General features: G+C 42.6%; 2 protein-coding genes across 3 annotated transcripts; both read right to left on the bottom strand.

Annotated features, from left to right (window-relative positions):
• Positions 1–1,154: 1,154 nt before the first annotated feature.
• Positions 1,155–2,882, bottom strand: LOC115374328 (piggyBac transposable element-derived protein 4-like). Its single transcript, XM_030073185.1, has 2 exons — positions 2,681–2,882; positions 1,155–2,371 (listed from the first exon to the last, which is right to left on the bottom strand). Exons 1-2 carry the CDS (start codon positions 2,880–2,882, stop codon positions 1,155–1,157), a joined length of 1,419 nt encoding a protein of 472 aa, XP_029929045.1.
• A 6,639-nt stretch (positions 2,883–9,521) lies between these two features.
• Positions 9,522–22,111, bottom strand: dctn3 (dynactin 3 (p22)). 2 transcript variants are annotated; one of them, XM_030073148.1, is made up of 8 exons: positions 21,946–22,111; positions 20,516–20,600; positions 19,651–19,737; positions 19,096–19,179; positions 18,402–18,460; positions 17,530–17,589; positions 16,721–16,852; positions 9,522–9,557 (listed from the first exon to the last, which is right to left on the bottom strand). In XM_030073148.1, the coding sequence occupies exons 1-7, from the start codon at positions 22,045–22,047 to the stop codon at positions 16,766–16,768; spliced, it is 564 nt and encodes a 187-aa protein (XP_029929008.1). In that variant the 5' UTR covers positions 22,048–22,111; the 3' UTR covers positions 9,522–9,557; positions 16,721–16,765. The 2 variants fall into 2 exon arrangements, with proteins under 2 accessions (XP_029929008.1, XP_029929007.1); XM_030073147.1 differs by lacking the exon at positions 9,522–9,557 and having other exon boundaries at positions 15,806–16,852.
• Between the last annotated feature and the right edge of the window lie 339 nt (positions 22,112–22,450).

Here is a 22,450-nt window from a genome sequence, read left to right as displayed (position 1 = left end):
TTTTGATTTTGTGCAGAGTGACCTCTGTTAATAAAGGTGCCTGTGTGACATTTGGCACATGGCTTAAACTTATAATTGACAGTTTTATTTTCAGGATTTGCCTCTGAAAAAAAAACAAAAAAAAAAACAACAACTAACTGGGTAGCTATGCAAAAATGCTTTGGGGAAACCCCAATTATGTCACAGAAAAAATATCAATATATATCGAGTATTACCATTCTGGTTTGATTGTATACATCAGAGCATCATCTCAAGGCTAAGGCAAAATATCGAGATATATATCGTGTATTGTGATATGGCCTAAGAATATTGAGATATTAATAAAAGGCCATGTCGCCAAGCCTTACAAGGTACTATTTTTAGAACCTACTCATCTGGGGCTCAAAGCAATTGAGTCGAGCCAAAAATGTGACGTAAACGAAGTGCATGCCACTGATTGGACAGGGAGTGACGACTCCTTCACAAAAACCAAACCTGGCATTTTTAAAAGAAAACGGCAACAGTGACCGCACGGTGCACATTCCACATTGATCATCGCTGAAGTTGACAAAGTTGGAAAATGGCACGCATCCAATTAATTAATCATAAAAATTGTGTTTTTCATCGTATTGCCTCAAGGCCTTATGATATCCTCCACATGAGGCATTTGAACATATAAAATTGTTGATCATCACTTTCTTTGAATTTTGAGTGGTTTAGTGAACATTGTTACACCTTTGGTGTTCCCAGTCAAAAATGACTGACATAAGAAATTAATGGGTAAGACTATAATATATTCATCCATCAAATGGAAAGCATCTCCAGACACACACCCACTCACCCACCCATCCACAGCCACACACACACACACACACACACACACAGAGGACTGTTCATATTGATGTTCAGTGTGTTTGGTCCCTGTTTTGAATTTGTTTGTTTACAATAACTTAATTTAGGAATATGTTTTCTCTTCTGCATCTGTTTTTTCTATATTCATTGCACTTACTCATGTCATCTACTGGTCTGAGACATTCTTTGACAGCTTGAAATGGTCTTCAACAAAAGTTGAAAAGTGATTTATGGTTTTTAAAAAAAACTTTCCATGATATTCTAATTGCACAATTTATACTCTTTGTTTGGAGGCGGGGCCACAGTGGGGTCCAGACTCAGTGTTATGGGGCACTGGCCCCTGTTGGCCCCTCCTCAGAACCGCTAGTGGTTTTTTCCCCCGTAATGTAATTCAAAATGTGAAACTTTGATTTTAGTTTCATTAACCCTCGCGGTCCCCCGGGCGCGGCGGCTCCGCGGAGAGCCGAGTCGCAGTCCGGGCAGCGCAGCACGGAGCAATCCCTGCACAGGCCCAGGCCGCACGCCACGCAGCGAGAGGTGGTCTTCCTGTCGGCTCCCGGGGGGCACGCCCCGCACCTGACCCTGCGCCCCGCGGGGGTGCGGTTCCCGGGTCCGGAGGCGCGGTCCCGGGGCGGCATCAGCGCGGCCCTCCCCCTGGCCTCCCCGCGGGCCTGCCTGACCATGAGAGCGGCCGCGGGGGCCCTGGGCAGCCGGGCCCTGCGGCACAGCAGCGGGGCCACCATGTCCCGTCCGACCCGCTCGAGGAAGAGCCTGCGTGAGTCGCGGCGTCCCGAGGCCCAGCCGGGCCTCATCTCCCTCCACAGCACCAGGGCGTTGTAGGCGGACACGTCCAGCACGTTGTGGAAGAGGGCCACGGGCCAGCGGCGGGTGGCCCTCCGGCAGCTGTAGGCGGCCACCAGTTTGTCCAGGTTGTCCACGCCGCCCTTGTTCTCGTTGTAGGCCAGCACGGCCAGCGGCTTGCGCTGGCGGGCTCCCTCGTCCACGCGGGGCGGCCCGTGCGCGGTGGTGAGCACGAGCACGCTCCTGTCCTTCTTGGCGGCGTAGCAGACCAGCGTGGCCTCGCGGGTGAAGGCGAACGCGGAGGCGAAGGGCTCCATGCCTCCTTTGGTGGGGGGCCTGCCCCGGCCGCGCCGGGCCGGGGGAGCCTCGCCCCTGCGCCGGGCGGCGAGGAAGGCGGTCCTGAGCCTGAGCTCGAGGGGGCGGGCGGGCAGCTCGGGCCTGTTCCTGCGCACGGTGCCCACCAGCCTGAGGTCCCGCTCCCTCAGCAGCCGCAGGGCCAGGGGCAGCGAGGTGAAGAAGTTGTCGCAGGTGACGGTGCGGCCCCGCATGCCCTCGGTCAGCTCGGCGACCACGCGCTCGCCCAGGGAGCAGCGGCCGGGCCCCGTCAGGTCCTCCCCGCTCCTGCCCGCGTACAGGCTCATGGCGCAGGCGTAGCTGGACCTGGCGTCGCAGGCCACCCAGATCTTGAGGCCGTACCGGGCGGGCTTGCTGGGCATGTACTGCCTGAAGGAGCAGCGACCTGAGAGGGGAGGAGAGGGGAGGGGAGGAGAGGAGAGTTAGAACCGAGAGGCTTAGAGACGTTTACGCTCGAGACGGGCGATGAGAAGAGAGGAGACGAGACGAGAGGAGAGGAGAGGAGAGAAAGGGAGGGGAGAGACGAATCGGGGAGGGGAGGGGAGGACTAGAGAGTTATGACGACCGAGAGGCTTAGAGACGTTTACGCTTGAAACATTCGAGGCGGAGAGAAGGAGGAGAGGAGAGGAGAGGAGAGGACAGGACAGGAGAAGAGAAGAGAAGACGAGAGGGGAAACGGAGAGACGGCTCCTACCTCTGAAGGGCACCAGCTGCTCGTCCACCGTCACGTGGGGGCCCGGGTCGTAGAGCAGGGGCAGCCTGGCGGTCCACGCGTCCCACAGCTCCCTCACGGCCGCGAGCCTGTCTCCCCCGGCCGCCTCCGCTCTCTCCCTCCTGGTGGCCCTGTCGTCGAAGCGCAGCGCGGCCGACAGCCGGAAGAACCTCTTGAGGGGCATGGCGGCCCTGAACAGGGGCCTGCCGCAGTCGCGGTCCCACAGGCTGCGGCAGGCCTCCCCTTTGGACCTGTACACCCCCGAGAGCAGCAGCAGGCCCACGTAGCCCAGCAGCTCCGTCTCGTCCGCGTCCCTCCACTCGTCTCCCTCGAGGTCGTCTTCCCCCTCGCTCTCGCTCCCGCTCTCGCTCGCCTCGTCTCCTTCTCCCTCTCCCTCTCCCTCTCCCTCTCCCTCCGCGCCGCTCTCGCTCGTCTCGCTCCCTTCTCCTTCCCTTCCCCCTCCCGCTTCCCCTTCCCCTTCCCCGCTCTCCTCCTCCTCCTCCTCCTCCTCCTCCTCCTCCTCCTCCTCCTCCTCCTCCTCCTCCTCCTCGTCAGGAGCCTTCCGAGCGCGGGCCCTGAGACGACCCTCCCTGTTGGTGTGGGCCAGGACGGACGAGAGGATGGCCGGGGTGAGGAACGCGCGCACCGCCGACGCGGGGTCCGCGCACAGCCTCCGGGCCAGGGCGGTGGGGCCCCTCGGCCCCGACAGGCTGATCCTGCCCGGGTCCGCTCGAACGCGGGGGTCCAGGGACCAGGTCGTGTTGCCGTCCCTGGAGGGCAGCTCCTCCTCCTCCTCCTCCTCCTCAGCCTCCCCCTCACCCCGCTCCTGTCCCGCCGACTCCGGGGAGAAGCCCCGTCCCCCTCGGCCAGCTGGGCCTCGCTTAAGCCTCTCCCCGGAGCCCCTACGGCTCCCGGGTCTTTTTGACCCACCCGGGGCGCCGCGAGGGTTAAAGTGAAATATTCCAAGCCTTTCTGTATTTATTTTGATGATTGTGACTTACAGTTCATGAAAATAAAAACTACAGTATCTCAAAATATTAGAATATTACATAAAACCAATCAAAAAAGGATTTATAACACAGAAATGGCGACCTTTCTGAAGAGATCTGTTCCTTTATGCACTCAATACATGGTCGGGGCTCCTCATGTTCCTTCACCTTTTTGTCTCCACAGATGGTCCACAGCCACCTGAGTGTAAGCAGGAGCTTCTCCTTGACCAGCAGCTCTGCAAGCTGGAGAACAACTCCAGTCTGGGTCAAGAGGTCCCACAGATTAAAGAGGAACAGGAGGAACTGTGCACCGGTCAAGAAAGAGAGCAGCCTTTAGTGCTGGAGGAGGAGGATGTCTTCAGGTCGACTCCTGATGGAAGTGACCACAGTGACCATCAGTCTCAGCATTCAGAGCTTTGCCAGACTCGGAGTGCAGAAGAAGAAGAGCCTGTAGGCAATATCTCATTGAACTTGACTCAATCTGAAGCTGATGGAGAGGGCTCTGGAGTTTCAAACAGTGAGAGACGGCTTCGCTCTCACAGCCATCATGTTGCTGAGAGTGAAGGTTCCAAACCATCCAGCTGTGGGAGCGCAGGATCAGCTCAGAGCACTGAGCCACAACAACAAAACAGAGCTCCTGAGCGTGACAGCTGCAGTAAAGAGTTTTCCAACATGAAGAAGCTGCAAACTTCCCCGGGAAAGCACACTGGCAAAAAGCTCCTCAGATGCAGAGTTTGTGGGGAAACATTCAAAGTTCTTTCAGTGTTTAAAGAGCATCTTAGAACCCACGCAGGTGAGAAACCTCACCGCTGTATCCGATGTGGGAAGGAGTTTAGGTACCGTTCAGTTTTGGCCAGACATCACAAAACACACACAGAGGAGAAACCTCACAAGTGTCTTTTGTGCAGAAAGAGATTTACTTCCTGCTCCTTGTTAAAAGTCCACACTCGAATGCACACAAAGCCTTTGACCTGTAGCACTTGTGGGAAGGGTTTCTCTTTGAAAAGCAACTTGAAAAAACACATGATGATACACACAGGAGAGAAACCATATAGCTGCACAGCCTGTGATAAAAAATTTAGGCAACACCAACACCTGAAAACACACATGTTGACACATTCAGGAGAGAGACAATACAGCTGCACCACCTGTGATAAAAAATTCATCTGCCACTCATACCTGAAAAGACACATGTTGACACATTCAGGAGAGAGACCATACAGCTGCACCACCTGTAATAAAAAATTCATCTGCCACTCACACCTGAAAACACACATGTTGAGACATACAGGAGAGAGACAATTCAGCTGCACCACCTGTGATAAAAAATTTATCTGGGCCTCAACCCTGAAAACACACATGTTGACACATAGGCCTAGAGGAGAGAGACCATACAGCTGCACCACCTGTGATAAAAAATTTATCTGCCGCTCACACCTGAAAAGACACATGTTGACACGTACAGGAAAGCAACCATACAGGTGCACCACCTGTAATAAAAAATTAATCTGCCACTCACACCTGAAAACACACATGTTGACACATACAGGAGAGAGACCATTCAGCTGCACCACCTGTGGTAAAAAATTTGACCACCTCTCACACCGGAAAAGACACATGTTGACACACACAGGAGAGAGACCATTCAGCTGCACCACCTGTGGTAAAAAATTTAAGCATCGCCCAAACCTGAAAAGACACACGATGATACATACAGGAGAGAAACCATACAGCTGTACCACCTGTGGTAAAAAATATATCTGCCGCGCACACCTGAAAAGACACATGTTGACACACACAGGAGAGAAACCATAAAGATTTCTCTACAGCTCAAAACTGAAGAATCACATTGCTGTTTATACTGGTGCTGCTAGTACCAGTATTTTAAAACATGTTTCTTTACTTGACATAAGACGTGCTACTAAATTAGAGCGTTTCCAGAATCTGTACACGTGTGTACTGCTGTATGCTATCTGGTTGATTCATATTTCTCTCACAAACTTAATCCACTTCATTTATGTGCACACAGATGATTTTTTGCCTTAGTCTCATAAACTTTTTCTCCACACAGCAATAGAATTTTTTTTTTTTTTTTTTTTTTTTTTTTTTTTGCCTTTTCTCTCAGGCCCCTTTGTTTTGGTTGTAGCATGAGAATCGTGACAACTTGTATGTCTTGAAATGGATTTGGCTGCTTAGATTTTGAATTTTTTTTTTTTTTTTTAAAGCCTTTCTTCTCTCTCCCCTTCTCCAAAAGTACACATCACAGCAGTATGGTGGGCAGGATAGAACAAACTTTGCTTAGCTTTTTGCCTGCAGCTTAATAATTAACTTGGACCAATGTGGTGGATTTTGTTATGTTTCTTATCAAATTCTGTTTTTGTTTCAGAACAAGTTCATTTCGGGTTCATGCCATCACTTTTCCACAGATGTTGTGTTCACTTGCTTTATGGATTTCTTCATTGTGAATTTTCAGGAATTCAGGGGCAGAGCTCTTGTTTTAGAAAGTCGGAAAAACAGCAGGAGGAGCTTGAATCTAGCATGGATTTTCACAACACAGTTTAGAAAAACAGAAACATGGCTTTTCTATACTCCAGTTAATATTGGTTTATACCATTAAACCTTATAAAGTGACCACATTTGTTTCAAAATTGTTCCCAGTTGGTCAAGTTGCACAGCATGTGTTTATATTTTTTGACATTTTTTCATGGTGTCATTTTGTAATTTGCATGATGAAATAGAAGTTACAGGAAAAGACAGAATAAAGGGAACTTCCTAAGAAGTTCCCTCCGAGTTCTTAGAAAACTTTCCCCTCCGCCCAGAAGACACAATTTCATGTCTCATCTCTGCATTCTGTTTTGTCCTGCCCACAGACCTGAATATACAACACACAATACATCTATAGCAGTGAGCTTTTCTCTGCTCCTGTTACCCCGCACCTGCCTCCAGGTAGTCTGCATCCTCATGTCCGGCTGTGATTGGACATTGGCCGTCAGTGGGCGGAGCCAGATGATTGTGTCGAATGCTTTAAATAAAATCTAAGAATAAAATAAAACCCTCTTCTTTTGTTAATTGATTGTATTTCAGTAAATCAAGCACAAGGCGTATGTTATTATGAATTGATGGTCCTTTTATAAAACCAGATTGTGTGTCTGAGATGATTTGTGTGATGCCAGCTTCAAGAAGTGCCATCTGATCCTGGAGATTTGTCCAGCGCTAAGCATTTCATAGCCTTTTCCACTTCTTCCATATTGATATCTGCCTCACATAAGCTTTTGAAACACTCATCAATTCTGGGGATTCAATCCTTAACATGCTCAAAGAGATCGGCATCTGTGGATGAATAAGAGGACGAGTACAGTTTGCAGTAGAATTTGAAAATATCCTTTGAAATCAGGACAGGATCTGTGCACTCCTGATCGTCTATTAGTAATGCTCTTATTGCATTCCGTGGTTGTCTCTCTTTTTCCAGTCTACAAAAATGTGGTTTTGTTGGTCTTTCTCATTTAGAGAGGGTTTATTACATATACAGTTTATTTTAGATTTACTTCCTGCTCCTTGTTAAAAGTCCACACTCGAATGCACACAAAGCCTTTGACCTGTAGCACTTGTGGGAAGGGTTTCTCTTTGAAAAGCATCTTGAAAACACACATGATGATACACACAGGAGAGAAACCATATAGTTGCACCAGCTGTGATAAAAAATTTAGGCACCGCCAACACCTGAAAACACACATGTTGACACATTCAGGAGAGAGACCATACAGCTGCACCACCTGTGATAAAAAATTCATCTGCCACTCATACCTGAAAAGACACATGTTGACACACACAGGAGAGAGACCATTCAGCTGCACCACCTGTGGTAAAAAATTTAGGCATCGCCCACACCTGAAAAGACACACGATGATGCATACAGGAGAGAAACCATACAGCTGTACCACCTGTGGTAAAAAAATTTATCCGCTGCTCACATCTGAAAACACACATGTTGACACATAGGCCTAGAGGAGAGAGACCATACAGCTGCACCACCTGTGATAAAAAATATATCTGCCGCTCACACCTGAAAACACACATGTTGACACGTACAGGAGAGAAACCATAAAGATTTCTCTACAGCTCAAAACTGAAGAATCACATCGCTGTTTATACTGGTGCTGCTAGTACCAGTATTTTAAAACATGTTTCAGTACTTGATATAAGACGTGCTACTAATTTAAGGCTTTTCTAGAATCTGTACACGTGTGTACTGCTGTATGCTATCTGGTTGATTCATCTTTCTCTCACAAACTTAATCCACTGAAAAGCTTGTTTATTTGCACACAGATGATTTTTTTTTGCCTTAGTCTCAAACTTTTTCACCACATGAACAAAGAATTATCTTTTTTTCCCTTTTCTCTCAGGCTGCTTGGTTTTGGTTGCAGCATGAGAATCATGACAAGTTGTGTGTCCAGAAAGGGATTTGGCTGCTTAGATTTTTTTTTTTTATTAAGCCTTTCTGCTCTCTCTCTCTCTCTCCCCTTCCCCAAAAGTACACATCACAGCAGTATGGTGGGCAGGATAGAACGAACATTGCTTAGCTTTTTGCCTGCAGCTTAATAATTAACTTGGACCAGTGTGGTGGATTTTGTTATGCTTCTTCTCAAATTCTATTTTTGTTTCAGAACAGGTTCACTTTGGGTTTATGCCATCACTTTTCCACAGATGTTGTGTTCACTCGCTTTATGGATTCCTTCATTGTGAATTTTCAGGAATTCAGGGGCAGAGCTCTTGTTTTAGAAAGTCGGAAAAACAGCAGGAGGAGCTTGAATCTAGCATGGATTTTCACAACACAGTTTGGAAAGAGCTGAAAACAGCAACATGGAATTTCTATACTCCACTTTATATTGGTTTATACCATTAAACCTTAAAAAGTGACCACATTTGTTTCAAAATTGTTCCCAGGTTGTCAAGTTGCACAGCATGTGTTTATATTTCTTGACGGTTTTTCATGGTGTCATTTTTAAATGGTTGTCACACCAAAGTCAGAAATGCTGTATTACTGCAATTTAGACCAGTGTTGTCATTTATTAACTTTATGTATTTTTTTTATATGGGAAAAAACCAGGGCTGCAGTCCTGGGGAGATGTGGCCTTCACATGTTGTCAGTTCTTGATGAATTGTTGTCATGTTTTCACTGATGACCATTTAAAAACATCTAGAAAAAAAAACTTTTTTGCTGTCTCATTCTCTCATCAGTGTATTTCAACATCTAATAATGGTTAAAGAAAAGACGATGACTTGGATACAGAGAGGTTCCTATTTAACAAGTATGACGTGAAGCAACCAACCCTAACCCTGTGCAAAATTGTTCAAGTGTTTTGACATATCACAATGAGAATTTGACTGAGCCCATCTCCCCTCAGGAATCAAAGTTTATCTGACTGTGATTGTAATTTGCATGATGAAATAGAAGTTACAGGAAAAGACAGAATAAAGGGAACTTCCTAAGAAATACTGAAATACTGGTTATCCAAACTCTTTGAATAATTAACTCAAAGTCTTCAAATAATAACATCATCATCATCATCATCATCATCATTATTATTATTATTATTATTATTATCATCATCATTATTGTTATGATGATGATGATGATGATTATTATTATTATTATTATTTTATGTTTGGAGAGCAATACAGGAACAAAGTATTCTTTATTAATCTTTATTAATACTGTTCACATAACAATGTTTCCTCATTCAGCATGAAGAGTGAGACCCTCCCTCACATGGCATTTTGAAGATAAAAAGAGAGGGCAAAGAACAATAATAATAAAAAATGTAATGCACAAGTGTGTGTGTGTGTGTGTGTGTGTGTGTGTGTGTGTGCGCGCGTCTGAACTCAGCCTTCAAAAGACCTTGTAGTCATCTTTTGTAACTCCAAAACACCTCTTTCTAACCTGTTTGTCATGTTTAAAGAAAATATATCATGGCTTTACCAAATCATATATTCCTATAGAACAGTTTCTCAAATGGGGTTACGCGTACCCCTATGAGTACGTGAAGGAACTCCACGGGGTATGTGAGATTTTTAAAAATTATACAATATGTAGATCTGACCGAGCAATCTGATTGGTCAATCAAATGTTTAGAATGTGCTCAAATGAGCACGACAGCACGGCTAGCCGTGCTCAAATGAAAAATACCTCATCACTGAAAATATTTCTCCACCTATAAAGTTATTGCCCGAGTCTGTGTGGTTTCCATGGCAATACGAAACGTTTCACTGAAACCCGCATCAAAAGCCACTGTCAACTTTGTTAGTCTGCATAATGGACCGTTTTGTTGTCAATTTTGATTCATTTGGCGACCTAAGTTTGGATACATGGCTGAACGAGGAAGACAAGACAGAACAGAAAAAGCCGAGATATGCGAGAGTGACGAGTGAAGAGGGGATCAGCTGGAAATGAAGGCAGTACGGCCTGATTTCTCAGCTGTAAGTAAAGAAGAGCTAAACAAGATCCTCCGTGAATTTTATGGAGCTTTAATTTCTATAATAAAGAGAATAAAAAGCCTCAGGAGAGTCAGCACCACGGACAGTACCTGCAGAGGCAGATTCAGCACCACGGACAGTACCTGTCAGATTTTCCACAGAGATGTGCGGCTGTAACTTTGTTCTTGTTATTAATGTGTTAATGCTATCAATTATCAATTAGGCTAGTAATCATTATTAATTTGTTTAGTCTTTATGAGTTTCCTAGGCCATTGATTTAATCAATGTCAATTTGTTTGCATCTGTACATTGAAATGAACATTTAATAAATCAACACATCTGCGAAAACTGTTGTCTTTATTTCAGAGGTAAATTGATAATAGCCGGAAAAGGTGATGAGCAAAAGCCCCCAAAAGGTGGGATTGAAATGATATAACTGTTCAGCCTTAATGTGACTGCTTAGTGCCGGTGAGTTTATGAAAAGATATATGTTTGTTCTGGCGCCGACACCGGAAACCAGTAGCCTGTATTTAAATATAACCGTTAATATAAGTTGGTTGTAGATAAAGATCAGCTGTGTTGGTGAGTCTTGTCACGGCACCTGTTAGATTAAAAATGACTGAGAAGTCGGCAGGAGTATAACTATCAGTCCATGAAAAAACGATGTTTTCCAGCGGATATTCTAGTTACAACATGATTGAACTAGCAAAGCAATTTTGTGTTGCTATGTGTGTATTTATTCAATTTTGGGAAATCACGATGTCTAGAAAACATGATAAGCCCACAGTATGAATACATTTTGATTATACATTTTATTTTGTTGGTAATAGTTGTATAATCGCATTATTACACTCAAGGGTGTGCTTGACCGTCATTATTGTCACTTCACACCCTCTCATGTAATAATGCTTAAATATATGTTAAAAAATAGCATCCATGTAAGGTTCTTTAAAAATCATTATTTAGCCTAATAAATATTCATTAAAATATAAATGGAACTTCATAAATGGAAATTTATGAAATTTCAGTATTCAATTTCATCATCCTGATGCCAAGCTTCGAGTCTACATAAAGCCAGCACATTTGAAAGTTCTTCAGACACAAAAATGGCTAAAACAAGGAACCTAACGCAGGAAACACGCCTGAAGGTAAAGATTAAACTGTCAAGAATTTAGTTTTGTTTATTTTTCTTGTAAACAATAAACAAAAAAAAATATAATTTGTATTTGTTTGCATCTGTCTAATGCAGCCACACCTTTTGAAACACAAAAAAGATTTTTCCACATGTATTTCATGATAATATTTGAGATTGTGAGATTGTGTAAAATTTTAAGGGTGTCTGAAAACTTTTTTCCACCACTGTATATTTAGCGGTTATCTTGCTGCTGTTTTTCTGATCATGTAGATCCAATTTATTTTTTTCTTTTCTTTTTCATGACCAAACTGTTCCTGTTTTTTTCTTTTTTCCCATTTGCTTTCATAACAGAGGCAGCATTATGCAACAAAACCAAGTAACTGAAGTTTGCTGACACTGCATAACAAAGGTACATACATTCACTAAGACTATCCCTTTATCTGTGCATTATAACTGTACATACAGTACATTTGCTTCAACTTAAAGAAGAAGACAAGAAGTCCTCTCCAGTTTTTTTCCTTTAATTTCTTCAAATTTGCTGCGTTTTGACTTTATTTCTCTCTGCAGGTTGTTTCCTTCATCAGTTTCTGTTTCTTCATGGTATTCATGTTTTGTGTTGTACGTTCTGTTTTTGTGTGTTTGTGTGTTTGCAGCAGCTAATAGGGCGGCTGGTCCAATGTAGCAATGACCTTTGACCTCTTACCTCCCTCTTGTTGCTCTGTGATGTTGGAAACCAAGGCTGCATTCCAAATTGCATACTTCTACTTTTTACTTTTAGTATGGGCTGCAGCTGCCCTTACAAAGTATGTAGTGTAGTATGCAGTATGCATGCATATGCATACTATTGGGACACACTACATACGTCATCCCTGACCTCTGATGGAGATGTAGTAGAACATCCTGGGGCCTGTACCATGCAGCTGGATTAACATACCCGGGGTTTCTCTTGGTTATCTGGCTTCACTTAACCAGTCATCCGCAATCCGGATTTTCTGTATCATAAAGCTGTCTATCAACTCGCTAATTCAACCTAGGCTTTTCCAATCTAGATCTGTGCGCGCTCACATAAAAGGGCGGTGTTTGCTGCATACGACCAATCGCAGACAAAGAAAAATCCACCCAAGCCACATACTTTACGACAGAGGAGCACGAGTAGATCTGACTATAGTAACATTTGTGCGTTCAATAAATTAATGCGTCTCCCACTCAGCCATACACTCCTGCAGAGGAACTGGCCCTCTCTCACAGTGAGGGTCGACCCTTGATGGAGGTCTGCCCTCAGTTTGAGGTTCGTCAGAATTGTCACTTTGATTCAACTGATTTTGATATTTCATTTTATAAACCATATTATTTCACTGTCACTTAAAGACTGTAAAACATTTGGCATCAACTGGCATGAATTTAAACCCTAACCCTAACCCTTTTTCTTCTCTTCAAACTTGAAAAGAAAATGTGAGAGAAAAACAAAAGAGATTTGAAATAAGAGGTCTAAGTAAAATGTATTAATTTTATAAAAGAAGAAGAAGAAAGGGAACCTAGATCCACTGAGTTCTCATCAAATGGGCAGGCCATTTTCCAAGAGAACTGAGGCCTGTACCATAAAGCTGGATTTTGGCTTAGCGAGCTAACTTCAGGCTTAACCCTGGGTTTTCTGTACCATAAAGGTGGCTTACTTTTTATCGCGGTATGTTGCCATGGTAACATACGCTGAACACCTAAACTGCACCGGAGCAGTTTAAGTTCAGGATAAGTGCCCAGCAGGTAGAAAAGCCCCACCTACTGACCAATCAGTTCTCTTGGAAAATGGCCTGCCCATTTAATGAGAACCCAGTTGATCTAGGTGCACAACTCGTGCACCTTTTTTTTCCAAGTTAGGCTGAGTATTTTTTCCCCTTTCTTCTTCTTTTTTATAAAATTAATACATTTTACTTAGACTTCTTATTTTAATTCTATTTGTTTTTCTCTCACATTTTTTTCAAGTTTGAAGAGAAGAAGGAATTCTTTGTTTTTTTGTTGTTGTTTTTTTGTTTTTTTTTTTTTTAGTCATGACTCTACACTGTCCAACTAAAAATTGATCTTGTAGACTGATGTAGTGATTTTTAAAAATATTTTTGAAAATAAATGAGGGAAATTTAATTCAGAGGGTTAAATAAAAGCCTGATAAAATACATGCAAGCCTCTGGGCTCCTTTAGGTTTCCACTAGTTTGCTCATATTTAGTATTTAGGGTGTCTGCAGAATACACACGAGGCATCAGATGGTTTATAAAATGAAATATCAAAATCAGTTGAATCAAAGTGCCGATTGTATGTAATGGGACATACTAACTCTTTTTCTTGCATACTAAATAGTATGGTAGTATGAGTACTGGAATGCAGGGCAAAGTTCACCCTCTAATCACACTTCCTGTTTCCTGTATCTGGACCAAAACAAAGCGGACTGCTGTCTTTACGGTCACAGTGACGTCACTCACTAGCAGCTCTCTTAGGGTAGGAACTACACCAGAGACGGGAAAGATGCGAGATGGTTCACTCGTTTGCTGCTTCCGTCACCAGCTCTGGATAAATGAGCAGAGCTTGTAACTGAGAATGAATGGAGGCTGGATTTATTATTTTCTCCAATTAAAGTGTGTGAAACTTTGGAGCAACACCTCATGTAACATCGCCATATTTTGTAATAACTCTCCATAATGTGATAACCTTTCCCCACATTTGGTAATAACTCAATGGATTTTGGAATAAAATTGCAATGTTTCCTGCATTTTACAGTAACGTTTTACATAATGTGGCCTTTGCACTTTTTTGTCTATTGGATGAATATGTAATAATTCAGTATATCATGTAATAACATGCCACAACTGCTGCCTTCATTGATTTGATGCCACCATTAATCACACACCAAGCATTATCTCCAATGGCCTTGATGAAATATTAGGGAAAAATCTCCGTCTAGTGCTCCAGGCAGCAGGAAAAGCAAAAGGATTTTTATATTATAGAGACAAATCACTGGGGGAAAAAAAATAAATAAATAAAAATAAACCCATCTTGGCATTTTAGCATCATAGACTGAATTTTTGGAAAAATCCGTCAGTGTGGTGAAATAATTTAACTTTTACACAATGTATATCGACTCATTTCAAGAATCCTGTTGAAATTAGTGACTAATCATGAGAACGGTGGGACGCTCTGTTTAATTTCAAGGTGCTGTCGCTTTTTCAATCAAGTTCTTACATGAAACAAATGAAAACAAATTTTTCTCATAGTTGATGGACTGTCTTTGCAGAGTGTGTCCCATGTCCTCTGATGTTCTCATGTGAGCGTGAGTAGGACGCTGAAACTCTCGTTAATCTGGGCCGTATATCAGAATATTTATTCAAATGACGCGTTGAGCTGAATGCTGTGAACGCCGCACTTCATGAGGCTGTGCTTGTACAGTTTAGCGCTCACAGTTCACAGAGCAAATGTAAATGTCTGATCGCCTCAATAATGAAGTGTTTATCATGTTCGTCGGTTCTGTGTGTTTTATTATCAGTAGAATGAAGCTCTTAAAAAATTAAAACAAGCTTACTAGAGTTTAAAGCTGCTACAACGGCTTGGGCGTCCAAAACACAATACTCTGCCCCCCGTTTTGGATCAAACTTAGAGGAATGATGGATTTTGACTATAAACCTGATTGTCCCACCACAGCGTCACCACCAGGCCGACAGACCCATAAGCTTCACACTCAGGATGTCAGACACAGCAGGGTCAATTTTTTTTTTCTTTCTTTTTTTTTTTTTTTTTACATTTGAATCCTGTATCAAAAAAAAAAAAAAAAAAAAAAGGAAATGAAAGTGATTGACCAACCACAGCGCCACCAACAGGCCAAAAAATGATTAAACTACATACAGAACCAGGCGGTGGCTGGTCCTGTGCTGGTCTTGCTTTCTTATCTCAAATATGATGAATGTTTTGACACTCTGCAGCCAGCAGGTGACTCCACTCAACAGCAGCTGAGAGCACCTTTTTCTTTCTTTCTTTTTTTTTTTTTTTTTAAATATCCTTGACACATATTCCTCCTAACATTACATTGTGAGATCCAGTATGTCAACTCTACAGGGTTTTGTTTCAGAGATGAATGTTCTTTTCCTGAAATGTACTGAAATTCTAGCTTTATTTTGGAGGATGATCCGCGAAGCCGATTCAATGTACAATTTAATTTCATAATTGTGTTCATAATTGTGATACTACACCAGAAAAGTAACACTTAAGGAAATCAGATAACCTGACAGGGATTTTACTGGCATTAGAATCACTGAACAAGGACTTATATACCAGCTATTTTATAAACGACAATTTTTGAGATGAAATACCACCAACTTAATTCATTTAACACAATTCCAGCATTTTCCATCTTTGGTCATGCCGGTTTGACCTCACGACGAGATCAGCGTGTGTGAGTCGCTCCAAACCATCAGGCCCCAGTGGAAACTCTCCTGACAAACGACAAAACAAATTCCACAACAAAAGAGTCCAAGAAAAGAAACAGTAGTGACATTTATTGCATCAGCTGCAGTCATGCTGAACGGTACATGTAACACTTTATAACTGGGAAGGAAAACTTTAGTTTACTTTAAGTTCACTCCAGTTCATCGGTTCAACAGACATCCAGATGAAAATACAAAGCCTGGAGGAGTGTGTGTGTGTGTGTGTGTGTGTGTCTTGTGACTGGCTTGCAGCAGAGAAGCAGGGGTGGAATGCATTACATGTGAAATCAATAAATGAGGACAAAAAGCTCTTCTGTGTGAAATAAATCTGAGCAGCGTGCAGCAGGATGATGAGGAGTCACTTCCTCTCATCTCGTTCATGCTGACAGACTCGCTTCCTTCAGGTTTTCCTTCTTAAAAAATCCAAACTTCACCTTCAGCTTCCTGGCAGGGGTTTGGTTTTTTTGGTGTTAAAAATGTCCACTACGCCATGTTACTCTCCAGCTCAACATTTTTTCCCCCATTAAGACCCGATCAAGACCTGAAAATCATATGTAGGTTTAATTCACCTTCAACAGAGATAAAAAAAAAATCTATTTAATGAATCATTTTAGCATGTAATAAAATCTCTGGATCTTATTTCTCCATTTAAAAAAAAGGTGGAAATATCTGCCAGATGGGCGGAGATAATTTCAGCTTCTTCCAATAAGTTTTCAGTTTCAAAGATTCTCAAGAAACAACTATCAGCACCGATCACAGTCACAATCAGCTGCTGAAAGAGGCTGGTTTGCACTGAGGAAGTGGAATAATGTGGTTTTTGATTTGTTTGGGGGAAAATAAGATGCCAAGACTCAATATTTGATTCAAAACAGACATTTCTACAGTGAACAAACTACATGTGAAACATGAGTGTGCTCAAGACCCCACCAAAGTGCCGTCATCATCATCATGTTGGTCAGCTGTGTGTGTGTGTGTGTGTGTGTGTGTGAGTGTGTGTGTGCGCTGCTACTCCACAGGCCGGATGCCCTTTGCCTCCTCCAGCTTCCTCAGGGTCTCGTCCCATTGGGTGAACTGCTTGGACAGCAGGAACATCTGCCAATCAGAGGGTTCAGAGGGTCAGTGGGTCTGCCGCACAGGAAGTGATGCACTCATGTTTCCTGCTTGCTTGGAATAAACAGCAGAAGAAGAACTGGGTAGTTAGCATGAGCAGAGATTGCTATGACTGAACAGAGAGCAAAAAAAAAAAAAAAAAAAAAAAAAAAAATACAAGTCCCACCCACATGTTTGATTGACAGGTGATCTCTGGGAAGTGGAGAAACACCACAGCAACCAAAGACAGATGCCAAAAAATAAACTACTCAATAAATAAATAAGTAAAAAAATATTTAAAAAAACATTCAAATATCATCATGAGAAAAGCTGTTTTTCAGAGAACAGTTTTATTCAGTTATTAATTAAAAACGACCTTTCCCTGCATTTACAACCATTTTATAAAAGCATAACACCAAGTCTCTTCAGCAGGACTTTTATACCCTTAAATATCAATATCTTTCCATTTCTGTGTGCTGCAGTAGGCAGGGGAGTAGAGAAGGAGAAACACTCTCCTCTCCTTCACAAATCACTGCTCAAGTGCCCTTGAGCCAGGCACATCACATGATATGTGTCTGAATCTGATCCGCTAGCTTTCTCTGGACAAGAAAAAGGTTAAAAACCACAAAAACGGAAAAAAAAAGAAAGAAAGAAAGAAAGTAAGAAAGAAAGAAGTGTACCATTTTGTTGTATTCTTCAAAAAGCCTCTTCACCTCCTGGGACTGAGCATCAGTTTGGTCCTGAGAGAGAGAGCGAGAGAGAGCGAGAGAGAGAGAAAGAGAGAGAGAGAGAGAGAGAGAGAGAGAGAGAGAGAGACAGACAGAGAGATATTTGTGAATTTGAAAAACACTGAATATTCAAAATCTTCAATATTCAAAAGAGTTACTTTCACCAAATTTGTTCTGCCAGCTAAAACTCCACCTCTGGATCGTCTCCAGCAGGTGACACACACAGGCTGGACGAGTGGAAGAAGCTGAGTCATCAACCAGCATCAACCAGTCCATCACGCCTTTCAGCCGGATCCCAGTTCAGCTCAGCCGGCTGACCGACTGGTTTCCAAGCCCAAACGGGGCCAGTATCTCAAAGAGGCTCTGTCGTCCTCTCGCTCCCTCAACAGGGTTTCTCTCCTGTGAGAACTACACATCCGTATGGACGCAGACCCACTTCCTGTGATTGATCAGTACTGACAGGAAAAACTGTCAAAAGGCTGTAATCCACTGTTTTCCTGTCACCTGCTCTTCTTTTTTTATTATTCTTTATTTTAAATAATAGACAAGTAAAACTCTGCCATGCTGCCACAAAAATAAAAAACAGACAGCCAGGGAGACAAAGAGGGAACTGCACCTCAATACCTGCCTCGTCTTTTCAAACGTATTAGGAGTTATTTTAAGAGAGAGGCTTGGAGAGGCTGTTCATCTGTCAAGTCAGCGTCGCCTGATTTTGAGGCGATTTGGAGACACTGTCCCTCTTGACAAACTTGTAGCAAAGTCGTTTAGTATTTTGTGTTTAGTATTTTTTGAGCCACAGCTGGAACAGAGGAGGAAGTGTGTACCTGCTCTTTGATGTGGATCTGGGAGAGGCGCTGCAGCTTGGTGGCGTGCTCTGGCACATCTGGGAAGAGCAGAGGAACAACACACTGAAACACACCTGACACAAGCTGGATGGGCTCAATAACAGCACCACACACACACACACACACACACACACACACACACACACACACAAAACACACACAAAATACCCATGCAAAGTATTCAGCAGTGCTGTAACTCTACTGTACATAGAAAAGGTTGTGAATTCAAATAAAAGTGTAACTTTTCTTAATGTCTGTCAAAAGCACTGCACATGTCTTGAAATTCAGAAACAATAATTTAACAGAGATCAAGTTTGGGGGACTAAAACAGGCACAGCTGTGATATCAATACAAACTGTAGCCCTGTACTGTTCGTACATACATGGTTATTCTGTAGATAGGACTGCAGCTAATAATTATTTTCACTGTTAACCTATTGGTTCTTTTTCTGATTGATCAATTCTTCATTTCATGTAATTGTAAAAACAAATGTACAATAAATTGAATGTCTCAAGTGATCAGAGCCCAAAGTGAAAGTCTTCAAATGTCCTCTCCAGACGAGCAGCCAGGACAAAACAAAGAGCGAGCAAATCTTCTATCAAAAAACATCACTGGTCCTTTCAGCTCCGACTGTTTGGTTTCGTCATCAGAGCAGCGGCAGGGTCCCGCTCACCTCTGATGTAGCTGCTGTCCAGCAGCGGCTGCAGGCTGCTGACCTGCTCCAGCTGGGCGGCCTGGGACAGCAGGAAGTTCTCCTCTGCACACAAACACAAAATAAATTACGTCAGGTCTGCGACGCTGGAGCAGTGTCTGATGTCCACACGCCTTTCACAAGCATTTAAACAACATTTACAAACTAAATTAACAGAAAATGATATGAAAACTATAATTGTTATAAACATTTAAAATTTAATCACCATAAAATTACAGAATCAGACACTTATTGATCATTGAGGGGAAACTGAGTAAATTACCCTGAGAAAACAAAAATAAATAAAATAAATAATGATAAAACAATAAAAAATGTTGCAAGAGAACAAAACCACCAAATAAAACAGGGGCGACGGGAAAGACAGAAAACAGAGGGAAAGACAACAGGCTGCATCAGCTAAAATTCATGTGGGGATTAGATTATCTGGAGCTCAGAGTGGTGTTTTTTATTTTATTTTATTTAATTTTTTAAATCTTGGTATGCATGCAGCCCTCAGTCTCCCTGCTTTCCTCTCACCAGCGAGGATGAACTCCAGCTTCATGGCATCAGGGACGGCGATGTGGTCGGTGAACTGGGGGTCCAGGTACTTCATCAGGTCTTCAACTACACAGCAAGAAAAAAAAAAACTTATCAGACTTGGAAGCTCATCGAACAGTTTATGACTTCTGAAAATCCTCGAGCAGCAGCGAGAAGATTTCAGGTTTCATAAAGCCGAGCAAAGTCACTGCAGCTGTTTGATTCTGTCTAAAGAAGGAGCGAGACCAATCACACATTTGTTTAAAATTACAGTGCATACATGAGCTCAATAACCACTTGAATACAAAACAAATACATGAATTACCAAAGAGCAGGCAAGTGGGGATTTTTGCATATGTAAAACCCTGTGCCCACACTCACACAAAAATATTTATTCATTCAATTCACTGACTTATCTCTTGGTCAACTGATGGAAAACAGATCAAATATAATTTTCAGAAATCATTTTTTTGTCATTTATGCAACAAAAATGCCAAACACTGTCTGATATCCAGCTTCACTAAGATCCCCAAGATGCTCAGATTGTCCTCCTTTTCTCCGTTCATGTCTTAATAAAATTAACAGTTTGGGTTTTTATTGCTGCTTGTGAGGAGGAATCGCTTTGTTTTCTGCTGATTTCCAAAAAAATGAAGTCCTGCTCCATGCTCGAGTGCCTGACGTTTGTTTTCTTGTATGTTTCTGAAAGCTGCTCTTCCTTTTTGAAGAGCACCAGCGTTTTCTCCTGAGAAGAAAATACACATTCATCCTCCGAGCACGCCACTATTAGTCTTAACTTTGGGGTTATTTATTGCATAACTGCACTGACACTGCGGTGAGTGTGTGTGTGTGTGTGTGTGAGCCTCACTCTTCTTGTGCAGGATCTTCACTCGCTCTCTCTTGTTGGCGGTGTTGGCCAGAGCCGCCTGGATCCTGCTCAGCGACTCGGCACACTGCACACACACATACATACAAAGTCATTAAGACAAATCTGCTGAATTTGGCAGCAGGTTGCAAACACATCTACAACTCAGGGCGAAAGAAAGAAAGAAAGAAAGAAAAGAGAGAGAGAGAGAGAGAGAGAGAGAGAGAGAGAGAGAAAACACCACAATGCCCCTTTTTTTCTGTTTAAATGCTGTCATATCACATGATACTCGGCTTAAGGCCAGATAAAAAACTAAAACAAGAATTACTTAGCTGAGATTTGCACACATGAAGTAAAATTACATGTGTAAAAATCTCTTCAATAAATAAATTAATTGATTTTCAAATGCAGTGAGAGTAAAGGTCAGTGAGTTTGATCACTGATCTTTTCCCACATGAATCCTAACGGAGGAGAGCACAGGGTGTCGATACACTTCCCAGCCATCGTAACAAACCGAGTAAATGCATCTTTAATGGGGAAAAAACGCAATCTACAATCAATTTAATTTTATTTGTAAAGCGTCAAATCATAGCAAAGTTATCTCAAGGCGAATTACAGAGACCTAACAGATTTCGTCTCAACCCATGAACTAAAACCTCCCTCCTGGGTAAATGAAGCTAAATGAAGTCTATTAAAGCAGACAGGTTTGACAGTTAATTGTCTGATCCCCTATGAATTGGACAAATTGCAAGTTAGTCCAGTCATTTTATGAAAAAACCTGCAAGAGAAGCAAACTCAGCTGATTTTGTATCCTCAGTTTGTCCTGAGTGAGGGAAAAAAAATCCCAGGAAATCCCATTGGTGGAAAGTTTTGAAAATCACCTATTTATGACCACATATTACCAAAAAACACTGTTTTTAACACACAGGGAAAGGGGTTCAAAATGTTACTTTCAGATATCACTATAAAAATTCACAAGTTGATTGTACACACAAAGACAAGAAAAAAAGTCAATTACAAGTTCTTTGAATTATTCTGTTTACACATGCATATCACACATTATCTGATTTGATATGCATTAATAAGGAATATAAGGAATAAATGAAGCTAAATGAAGTCTATTATTAAAGCAGACAGGTTTGACAGTTAATTGTCTGATCCCCTATGAATTGGACAAACTGCAAGTAGCCTGTGTAAGGTTTAAGTGAGCATATCCGGATTAAATGACCAGACAATGTCACCTCGTGCAAGATGCTTTATTTCCTAGCATCTAATTCATTTCCATGCATATATCTAAAACCAGCCAAGCTAACGTTAGCCGCCTAGCATGCAGCGGCAGGGCGTTCACTCTGACTGTAGATGTGCGTTAGCTTCGCACGGCTAACTCATTAGCTTATCTGCTAACCGCCGGTTAAACATTATTCTCGACAAACCTTGGCCGGTTTTCCGCTCCTGTTTCTCCTGTCGCCGTATAAGCGACCTTCCAGCGCCTGGAACCGCATCTCCAGGTTGTCAATCTGCGAGGTTTTGTCCATGTTTGCCGCTGCCGAGGAGCACAACAACACCGACAGGCGACAGCTCTACACTGACGTCATTACAAACAGGGTTGCCAGGTCTGTGAGACAAAAGCAGCCAAACAGCAACTCAAATACCAGAACTCAAAATATGCCCATAAAAATCCATATATGTTGCTTTTAAAGTCCAACAGCATTGCTATAATTGCAAAATGCACTATAATATCTATAACATAACACCATAAACATTAAAGGCAATTTCCCGAAACAGTTCTTTCACCTATTTAATTTACAGTATATCAGAACTTAAAATATAATATGGGATACCTTACTCCAGCTGAGTGGTGCTGATGATGTGATTGGTCCTGTGCTGAGTGGCCTCACACAGCATTGGCATATTATTTGTCTGTTGAGCAGGTGACAT

Source organism: Myripristis murdjan, chromosome 16 (genome assembly GCF_902150065.1).
Source record: "Myripristis murdjan chromosome 16, fMyrMur1.1, whole genome shotgun sequence".
In the NCBI taxonomy this organism is placed as follows: domain Eukaryota; kingdom Metazoa; phylum Chordata; class Actinopteri; order Holocentriformes; family Holocentridae; genus Myripristis; species Myripristis murdjan.
This window is presented reverse-complemented; position numbering and strand designations above follow the sequence as displayed.